Source organism: Chionomys nivalis, chromosome 12, assembly GCF_950005125.1.
Source record: "Chionomys nivalis chromosome 12, mChiNiv1.1, whole genome shotgun sequence".
Taxonomy (NCBI): Eukaryota; Metazoa; Chordata; class Mammalia; order Rodentia; family Cricetidae; genus Chionomys; species Chionomys nivalis.
The window spans coordinates 39,321,195-39,332,463 of NC_080097.1; the positions used below are offsets into that span (position 1 = coordinate 39,321,195).

At 43.5% G+C, this 11,269-nt stretch overlaps 1 protein-coding gene across 2 annotated transcripts in view; it reads left to right on the forward strand.

Annotated features, from left to right (window-relative positions):
* Lrch1 (leucine rich repeats and calponin homology domain containing 1) overlaps positions 1–7,447 on the forward strand; it is a 184,898-nt gene extending 177,451 nt beyond the window's left edge. For both annotated transcript variants that reach the window (XM_057785984.1, XM_057785987.1), the window contains one exon: positions 5,709–7,447. In XM_057785984.1, the coding sequence (XP_057641967.1) occupies positions 5,709–5,819 (111 nt within the window). In that variant the 3' untranslated portion in view covers positions 5,820–7,447. The remainder of the gene's footprint in view (positions 1–5,708) is intronic.
* Positions 7,448–11,269: the final 3,822 nt, after the last annotated feature.

The following is an 11,269-nucleotide window of genomic DNA, read 5'->3' on the forward strand; positions in this document are numbered from 1 at the left end:
CCTTTGGCCACACTTCATTTTTCATGTCATTAATTTGCACCCTAATGTGTCGCTCCCCTTGACACTTACTGTGTGATATTTCTTCATTATAAAGTATGGTCACTTAACAGAACGTAATTAGTTCAGCCCTTCAGGCAAAACTTGGAGCGAGTCATTTTGCTTATTATGAGCCCAGGCATTAATTTCTGCTTGGAACGCGAAGCCTCTCTGTGACACTTCTCCAAGGTCCCAGACAGCAGCTCATGTGCTTACAGGACACCTGCCATTGCATCTCATCTGGGGACCCCTAACTGATCGGCCTTGAGGCTGAGAGATGGGCATGGATGTAGCAGTGTGATCTGTGAGGCATACTAAATCCAGGTCTTCTCATAAGAAAGGATGTTTTAAATATTCCCTCCTATAAAGATAATATAAATGATAAAAAAAAACTCTTCCCATTTTCATTTTGCAGTAACCCTTCATGACATATATTTTTCTTTCCTCGCTGCTATTGGTTGAAAATGTTTCCCTTGGTGTGAGGATTTCCAAACTTAGTGACAGCCCGTTTCTAATGACTGCTTCTGGACTTCAGGGCCAGGTTACTTCAGTGTCCTTAACCCTACAGAAAAGGGGCCTTGTTAAATCCCAAAGCAGGACAGCTGAGTTGGGCTTTATCAGTGAGAGTAGTTAAATAAATCACTTGATATCACAATGCATTCATATATATATATATATATATATATATATATATATATATATATATATAGTGCATGCTTTGTCTCCAAAATTCACACAAATCCCAGTCTGAGTTAAAATTTCAGGAGCCTGAGAGTGACACAGTGGTTATCCATTAGCTAAAATGTCCGGTGCTGAGAAGCACACCTAGGGTCTTGCGTATGCTGAGCGCATTTTCTTTGTCCAAACTGTGTCCCATCTCCTGAAAAATATTTTAATCTAATTTTCTTTCAGAGTATTTAAAGGCGAGGTTTGAGACTTCAGAATTCCCTTTCAACAGACAGCCCTTTAGGTTGGTGGACTGCGTGTGTTTTCCTTGACTTCCAGTCCTTGGCTTTCCCTGCAGTGGTGTTCATTCGTGGTTCATTCAATTACTCCTTGTGTATTGAATGTGCATTGTGCACTGGCCCCTATGGGAGACTCTACAGGTAAAATAGTGACCAAGATCTATGTCCCTGTGTTCAGAAAGTTTGTAGTCCATGCCAGGTTCCAGCATTTGGGGGGGCAGGACAGAAGTTTTATGGTTTTTTTAGACCGATGGTCTCTGTTGAACTGCCCAGCTTGTCATTGAATCATCCGTACCAGCACACAGAATACATTAGCCAATGCACAGTTCTGTGTGCCAATAAAACTTTATTCACAAAAATAGATCAGGAATGGGATTAACTTGCAGGTCCTAGTTGGTGGACCCCCTGATCAAATGACTTCTTAGGAAACAGAGACTCAGTGAGAAGGAGTCAATTATGGGATTCTGTGAAACACATCGAAAGATAATCTGACTGACACTCAAGAAGGGGCGCCATGCAGATCCCCTGAAACAGCAAATATCCACTAAGATTAGAAAGATGTGTGAGCTGGGTCTGAGTGGGAAGGCAGTGAAGGATGGATGTTTGTGGATAACTTGGGATGCGAAGGACCAGAGAATAGCCTGGGGGCACCGTGAAGAATAAAGGGAGAAGTAGGGAGGGATTGACCCTGGGGGCAGAACTTGACCTTTGCATGCTTGTGCATTAAAATAACAGCACTTTAAGCTTCACACGATTCAGTCCCAGAAAGTTTTCTTTAAAGAAACAGGTGGAACCAAGGGAAGTAAGCTGGTGTGGAGGGCTTCATGGGCTTCATTTTAGACCAGTGGCTGGCCTCGGTGTAGGCTTGGCTGTCTGCAGTCATCGTAAGAACATGGCAGGGAGAAGAGCCAGCACGGACAGCCATCTAGCCTTACTCCCCAGTTAGCATTGTTTCTCAATGGCTCGCCTGCCTTTTCTGATCCTATTTTCTGTGGCTCAGGAAAGTGTGGGTGAGAGAGCCTAATCCAGTGGTTCTCAGCCTGTGGGTCAGGACCCCCTCAGCAAACTTGTATCTCTAAAATAATTGACATTACAATTTACAACAGTAACACAATTAGTTACGAAGTAGCAACAAAAAATAATTTTATGGATGGGGGATCATCACAACATAAGGGTCTGTATTAAAGGGTTGCAGCGCTAGGAAGGTTGAGGCCCAGTGGCCTAATCATTTCTACCACGGGGACAGCAACGCGAAGCACCTGCTCCAAAAAGCAACTGAGTGTTTAACAGTTAAGCCAGGTCATATTTGTGATTTCACCCCGCTTAAAAAAATAACAGCACAGGCTGCCCACAGATAAACTAGGCATCCTCCGTCACATTTTCAACAAGTCCTCGGACATCCTGCGACGGGAGTTTTAGTTCGTGTAAAGTCAGTAACAAACGCACAGTCCTTTTCTGCTGTGGTCTGCGGAGGTGGCGCCTGACCTGCCTGGCTCTTAGAAGCCCTTGATCTTCCGCGTCGTACCTGGTCCCCGTGTAAATCCACAGCCATTCCAGTCCCATTCCATCTTCTGAGCCCGCTTTGGGGAGAATCAGGGACACAACTGCTGTGATAGAAAATGACCCTTTCTCCACAAGTTGGGTGACCCTGCTCCCCATTTCTTTTTTTTTTTTTTTTTTTTTTTTTTTTGGTTTTTCGAGACAGGGTTTCTCTGTGGTTTTGGAGCCTGTCCTGGAACTAGCTCTGTAGACCAGGCTGGTCTCGAACTCACAGAGATCCGCCTGCCTCTGCCTCCCGAGTGCTGGGATTAAAGGCGTGCGCCACCACCGCCCGGCTCCTGCTCCCCATTTCTGAGGAATCTCTGTGTTCATCTTTCCAGACAGCCCCTAGAGTTAAATTCCGTGTTCACTCCAGACTTGTGGTGGAATATCCAGGGCTTCTGTATCTTTATATGGTTTCTGGCCTTCTAGGCTAGTTTTCTTAGATGACTCCAAGCTATCCACTTGATCTGAGGCTACCTCTGGGTGGGCCTGAATGAGAGGAGGAAGGAAGGGTATGAGGGTTATGTTTCTGTTTGTGTTCACAGGCCATCCCTGACTTAATGATACTCAGTTAGGATTTTCTACACCTAAGATGGTGCCATTCTGAAAAATGATATCATTTTCGCTTTCAGTGTAGGACTCAATAAACTACATGAGCTATTCACTATATAGAATATATATTCTATATAGGTATAGAATAAAATTTGTGCTCAGTGATTTTGCCCAATGGTGAAATAATGCAAGCATTCTGAGCATGTGTGTGGCAGATGCTGGACCAACCCATGATGTAGGTAGGTTAGTTTGGGAATCAGATGTCTTAACACTGTCGTAGGCAAAGCTATCAGGAAGTTTTACCTGCTGATTGAGCATAGGCAGGCTTTAAACTTCTGAACTTCCTGACTCCACCTCCTGGGTTCTAGATTACAAACATGCCTACCGCCTTTGTATTCACCTACTGATCTCTTGGTATCACAAAGCCCTTTATAATCTGATGCAAATATATATATATATTTACATATATATATCTACAGCTTTTTTGTTTGTTTGCTTATCTTTTCATTAAGTAGGTTTTTTTCTACTTTTCAAATAAAAATATCACATTTTTAAGTTTTCGATATTTTGATCTTTTCTTTGCATTTTATAAAAATGTCTTTATTAGGCCCTGGAGTCTTCCTCTGACTGGGTAAGACTGCTTTTGTGGACATGGGTTGGCTCACATCCCCTTGTAACTCTAATTCCAGGGACTCCAAGTAGATTTCCTGGCATCTGTGTGCATGTGCATGTGGTTCATACAGATCCATGCAGACAGGCACACACAAAATACATAAATACATAAATCTGTGTTTCCTTTTAATCAAAGGCATTTAGAGTTTTTTTAACATTTAACTCTAATAACTTGATTTTAGCATATGGCATGAAGTGTTGACCTCTCTCTCTCTTCCTCCATCCTTCCCTCCCTCCCCCCCCTCTCCTTTCCAAAATAATGCCTGACACCAGAAGCTTAACTGTATTAAACATTTGCAGTTTCCTAGTGGGTTAGAGGTGAGCTTGGGTGCTGGGGAAGTTAAGAAGAATGAGGAGGACATACCCTGCCCCTTTAACCAGCCACGGCAGAGGAACAACAGAGCCTACAGATTTCCTGGTGTGTACAGAGGGTGTCAGAAAAGGATGGGTAGTGTCATCTAGGTATAGATGCCCCTTGAGTCACCATTCCTCCTAACCTGGGTCATGACTCCCTCTGAGTTTCAGTCACTCACGGCGTCCATCCTTTCTGACCCTGACATTTGGCCGTGAGATTGACGGGCATTATAAACTCACCTGCTTGCCTAACATGTCACAGAGGAAGGAGGTCATCCTGTTTGGCTTTCCACAGGAACATGAAGGCAGTGGTAAAATTGTTCTTACGTTGCCACATGTAGTCATTTCCTAAGGCCCAGAGTCTAAGTCTGTCTTACTTAGGTAACGGAACAGGGCCACGTGATAAAGGTGCAAATGTCTTTTCATGGTAGTTTGTACACTGCCTTGTAGCATGTGAAAGGTGGTACACCGGGAGGGGCTCCAGGTCGTTCTCCTTGAGGACTGTGCCTTAGACATCTCCCACAAGCGAAGGCAGAACGTGAGAAAGTCGTATGCTCTGTGTGTCTTTGCCAGTTTAAAGAAAAGACCTTTGAAGGAAAGGTCATTGGGAGCTATGTTCGAGGCCGTCTGTAGAGGCTGGAGAGATGGCTCGGTAGTTAGAGCACAGCTCTCTAGCAGAGGAGCCAAGTCTGTTCCTGTCACCGCATCAGGGCTATGACTCCAGTTCCCTTCCCACCTCTGTGGACAGCTGCATCCAGAAGCTCACACACTGACACATAGGCATGCACAAGATTGAAAATTAAAAAACAAAGCATTGGGGGAGCTAGAGCAATGGCTCGGTGGTTAAGAGCACTTCCTGCTCTTGTAGAGGACCTGGATTTGGGTCCCAGCCGCCACATGGCAGCTCACAACTGTTTATATCTTCAGTTCTGGGGAATCCACTGCCTCTCCTGACTTGCAGGCACCAACCGGGCATGCATGTGATGCACATACATGCGTGCAACCAAAACACTCTTGCACAGAAAATAGAAATCGCCATTCAAAAAAGACCTTAAAAAAGATTTCTTATATACAGACTGTGCCTAAACCACAGAAGGGTCACCTAGCATGTACACACTCTAGAAATGCCAAAAAATAAAGTGAATTCAATCGAGTCAGGTGGTCGTTATGACCCTTTATAGTCTGTGTAAATGAGTAAGAGATTTCCTTTAAACATGCGTTATTTGTGATTTTCCTTGCCCAGGCTAAAAGCTATGATAGTCTTGGTGTATGGGTTTTTTTTTTTGTTTGTTTGTTTGTTTTAACTCTCTATCACTCAGTTATATAGTGAAAAGTTTCCTACTTGTTTAGATATAGTTCAGAGTGGGGTGTGATTAAGAACCTTTCTGAAACAGCCTTCACATATGAGAACTCATTCTCCCTGCAAGCCCAGAAAAGGCTTCGACAATGGCTTGGCCCCCAGGGGAGGCAGCACGGACCGAGAGAAGCAAGCGGCATAGCTGTGGGTGACCCAACTCCCATGCTGTAGCAATAGTTCACCATCCTTGGCCCGTCATCTGAACTCTGTTGTTTTGTTCTTCCTTTCAGGAAAAGCTCTGTCTGCCTCATCACATCCTTGAAGAGAAAGGTCTAGTCAAAGTGGGCATGACTGTTCAAGCGCTGTTGGACGTCACTGTCGCAAAAACTCTGTTCACATGAGGCCCAGCCCCCTCTGCTGGGTGGGCTCAGACTCTACCCAGAGCAGGGACCCCGGGCTCTGCTCCTGGCACCTGTACCTGCTCCCCCACTCGCCACCTGCCAGTTCCCTGACCAGCTACGTTGACAAGACTTCAGCCGAAGGGAGGATTCGGGTCCTTTTAGAGTTGGTCTCCAGGGTTCAGGTTGGACAGGTGTTGTCTGACAGCCAGTGAGGGAGCTGGCAGAGATCGGAGTAGCACACCATTGCCTTTTCAGCCTCCTCCATCCCTTCCACACTTACCAGCCGCCATTACCAAATGCCAAGCACAAACCGTTTCACAGTGAGTCGCGTCTGTTGTAGCAAAACCAAACTCCCTGCAGAATCAGTGGTGGGGGAGGGCGGGGAAGGGGATGCAACCAGGTTCTTCTGCCACCAAATTTCTTCAAGATGTTTCTTGAGACCATTGCCTTTTTTGAGAAACTATTTTCAGCACACAAAATATTTATATAAATATTATTTATTAGTGAGTCTTATTCATCCTTTGGATGCAAATTGTAAATTAGGAGACTATTTTATTACTGCTTTTTTGTGGTTAAACAATTTATTTTAATATTATAAATACTGAGTTATTTCCGAGCCTCTTTGGCACATAGGAGTTCCAGGTCTCAGTGTTCCTATTTCCTGGTGTATATGATTCAGAAAAGGGAAATTAAGCAAGAAACACGTGCTTCTGTGACAGAGAGCTGTATTCTGGGGAGGTGACACGCACCTTTTGATTTGTGGAACGTCGATCTTATTTATATTTCTGCATTCCATCCACTTTCCTACATTCCGGCAGCCCTCTTGACCCTTCTTAGAGTGAACTGACTGAAATCGCCAGCGCACCCCAGAGTTATTTGTAAATAGCTATGTGGAAAAAAAAAAGACATATTAAACTTGAAGATGAAATGTGAACAGGTTATTTTTTGATTCATGTTTCTTTTGCTATGCGCAAAACATTCACATTTTAACACAGAGAAGTGGGACGTGTCCAGTATATGTCTTGAGGTATAATTTTGCACTGTATTTTGGGTAATTGAGTGGCATCTAGCACCAAAGGTAGACGTTGAGGAAATGGATGAGGAACTGGAGATAATGGAAGGTCTAACTATAGGGTCTTAAGGGTTGGAGTCAGGAAAACAGCACTTCTTACAACTGCTGGCATTCAGAAAGCGTGAGCTCCTGAAATGTCGACGGGCTCATTTTTATTGTAATGGAGCTGGTGCTTTTTAAAGAGACCAGACGTGGAAGCTTCGCAGTATCTGGTAGGAAAATTGGGAAGTGAGGTGGGTCGTGGCGCCTCTGGTAGGCAGCTACATGCACAGCCATGCAGTGTGGGTAAAGGGCACGTAGGTAGAGTGTGTGAGCAGCCAGTGGGGAGCAAAGACAAGCACATTAGGACTAGAGAGGAGCTAGCCGAGGAGAAGAGCCCAACCCATCCTGCGGGTGCAAGAGCTTCCTTGAAGGCTTTGTCGGACTATGCCGGGCAATGACACCCATGCACACTCACGCTGTAGGTGTGGATGGATACCCCAGCCATTGGTCTGTCCAAAGCCCATGAATGCTGACTGCACTTTCACCTCTGTACAAAGCCATTAGCCACAGTAGCTACGGGGGTGGGGTGGGCCGTGGGGGGGTGTGATTGTCATGGTAGATACAAAAAGACTTCAGGAGGAAGGAGTGCGTTCAACAGAGACGGACCCTCCACCAGGACATGGTGGGGGGGTTCTGAACACGGGGTTCCGACCGGCAGCTAGGAAATTACTTCCTATCAAATGTACTGTGCACTTTAACATAAATCTATTTTAATACTTAACTGCACAAATACCTGTTTTGTCAGATGGCGTAACAATGTAAAGATGAGAGGGTTTTTAACAGTGTGTTCGACCGGAGCATCATTCAGAGCTTAGCTACACAGGATTTGGAAGGCTGCATCTTCATGGCTTTGCAGCAGGGGGTCCTGAAATATATTTTTACATGTATCTTTGATGACATGAAGCTCAGCAACCATAACTTTTGGATATTTTTTTAATTAAAATATTTCTTTTGATATTAATTTCCACTATTTTCTTGAAATTGGCTGTATCATACAAATGGCTTCAAATATTTTGTAAAATGGTTTTTTTTAAATGCAGTCCTTGTATGGATAAGATGTCTTCAAGATCCTTGTACACTGTTTATATGTGCAATGAAACGTGCGTGGCTGGCTGACAGTCTGATAAGTAGACAGAATGTATATAGTGCAAACCTTTTTATTTAACAGCCATTAAAATGTTGAACTTGTACCAACCACCTTTGGGTTGACTTATCAGTCTGATGCTAATGTTGACTACACACACACATACACATACACACAAACATAGGGTACCATTGCTCAAATAGATCATAGCAATCGTATATTGTGAATATGCATGAATCTAACTATGTATATAATATATATAATTTCTCTTGTAACTTTTATTTCAATAGTTAGAATCTTACTAAACTGATGTGTAATTTAAATTTATTGTAAATATGAAAAAATAAGGTTCAGTACTGTCTGTAGTTCTAGAAGGTCTTTGAACAGATGCTAGGTTGAGAATAGATAAAAGGGCACATGGGAAGAAGAATACACATGTACCCTCCTTACAGGTTAATGTGCTTTTCCCCCAAGCTAAAATTTACTTGTTATACAAAAACCAAAAGCAAACTTATTATGATAAGGTGGGGGGTACAATGAGGGTGAGGGTGGGGCTTCCCTCGGATCAAGACATCTCGAAGATGCCTTAGTTTCTTGACCCGAATTATGAAAATCATTTATTAATTGTTGATCTCAGTGTCTGTGCTGCTGGTGTTGGTGGAACCCAGGCTGCTGCCTCGATTCCCGCATGCTCTGTTTCCCCATACCTCTGCCGGTTTCTTCTTGTCACTGGAGCAGGGGCTATACTTCCTCTTCACCCAAAGCCCCGATTCTTCTGATTACTTGGAAGCTAGTCTTTAAAAGGAAAGCTCAAACAATTACAAATACAGAAGCCCTGGCATTTTGCAGTTAGTGAGGTAGTTTTGGTTTGAGAGGTTCTACAGACAACATAGTCTATTCCACACGGTATATCCCCAGTAGTCCTCAATATAAGATTGCCTTGAGCTGGAAGCCATCTGCACTCCCCTGATGCTAATATCCAGAACAGCCTTTGCTAGTTGATATATGTCTAGACTCTATAGAATCTTGTCCAGAGTCAGGGATGTGGCTTAGTCTTGGTTTTGTTTGTTTGTTTTGTTATTTTGTTTTTTGTGAAACCTGAATTTAATTCCTGGAACCTACACGAGAGAGAACTGACTCCCAAAAGCTGTCTTTTTACTCCCTGAACATGGGCTGTGGCATGTGTGCTCACTCCCAACCACCAAAATAAAAATCCTTCCCATTTTTACAGCTTATTGCATACACACTTCAAGCTATCGTAGGGGCTGGAGGGGTGGCTCAGCAGTCAAGAACCTTGCTCTTGCTGAAGAGATGGCTTCAGTTCAGTCCCTTCATCAGCTGCATGTGTGACTCAAAACTCTCCCAGCCCTGGTTCCAGGTGATCCAATGCCCTCTTCTGACCTCCACAGGCCCCAGGAGCCCATGTGGTGTATATACATACATGCAGGCAAGGCATTCATGCACATACATAAAAAATAAACCAAAAATACCTTAGATGCATAGTTTGGAAATGTTTATTATTCCACTATAAAATTTCACAGGCAAAAAATTTATCTAAGCTCATTTGTGTCTTTAAAACCAGTATGCCACTCAGGATGTACTCCGCAGCATGACATGTCACCACCTCTGAGGGTTTGGAGACACATCATTGAGTCAACAGCTGCTGCTGCCTCTGGAAATTTTACCCAGGATAAATGTCCTGTGTCAGACATCAGGATTTGTGTCTGTCTGGTCTTCACAGACTAAGTACTCAGAGCACTCTTAATGGTAAGCTTCCTCGAAGAATAGCCTGTGTGGGTAAAGTGGAAGAATTTTGTGTGTGTTCTGGTAACTTTTTAAAGTGAACTGCCCTCTTACACGTGCTCCAGTCCCGTCTCTTTGCTGTGGTTTTCCATCGTCCCAGTTTCTACCACCATAGATGAGTTTGGCCAGGTCTGAAGCTTTATGTAAACTATTTTACATAAAGTTTATATGGAATGGAAAGGCCAGTTCTTTGACTCTTGTGTGTGGCCACATCTGCTTGTGGTGTGTTCATTTTTATTAATGTAGAGTATCTCATCACTTTTTCAATTCTATTCATCCTAGTGCAGATGGACATCCAGCTCATCTCCAGATTTGGGCTTCTGCGATTGGTGCTGCTGCGACCATTTTCATTTGATTGTGTGTTCATATCTTGGAGTGGAATTGTTACATGGGGACATGGATATTATGTTTAGACTTAGCTGACATCAACCTGCACCCCTCAGCAGTAACAGTGCATGTCACAGTAGCCTTGTCAACAAGAGTTTCTGTTGTCTTCATTACAGCCATTCAGGAGCGTGTGCAGTGGCATTTCATTGTAGTTTGCCCATTTCCTGCTTAATGAAGCACACTTTGGTGATGTAACCATTCACATTTTTGGCTCGTTATAATAAACTTGGGTGAGTATTGTACCCTACATAGGCTCTGTCAGACAAGCCTATTGCAAACACCTCCTTTGTGGCTTGTCTTTTTATTTTAATGGTCTGGAGGTTGACTGTAGGATCTCATGCATGCTGGGTGGCATTTTACCACTAAGCTGCGTCTTCAGCACCAGTTTTTTGTTTTTTTTAATCTTTTTTCTTCTTTTCTTTCTGAGACAGAGTCTTGCTAAGGTGCTCAAGCACACCTTAACTCTCTAGTCAGTGACAGTCTCTTCAGAGGCTGGTAGCTGCAATGACAAGCCTGTACTTAAGTCTGGCATCTAGATATTCCATCATCCTTGTCCCTCTGCTTCTCAAATTCGTGGCCTCTTTTTATTATTGTCACATATAGTTGGATATCTGAATATATAAATAGCACCTGCTCAGTTCATGTGGTGTTTGCATGAATGTGTATTTTTTATAGCAATGACTGCATGGGCAAGACTTTCTCCCTCTCGCAGCCACTAATCGCTATAGTTGTTCATCTGGAGTGGGAACCTGCGAGAGTTCTCCATTTGCTTTGGAATGTCATCTGGCGTTGTCACTGTCCCGGTCTTCTTTAAGCAGACATAACTTGTTGAGGTTTCACAGTTGAAACCTCTCTCTTATATCTAACTAAAAGACACAATCTGTCAGCTGCTGCTTCTTAGAGGTGAGTTTTCCTCCAACATAATGCTTTTTAACCTAATTCTGTGGCATGACTTCTAGAACATGCTAACTTAGCATTGCAAGATCATTTGTTGCTTACATCAAGCCATTTACATGTATTCTTTAGAGAGTGTGTGTGTGTGTGTGTGTATTAGGGTTAGTA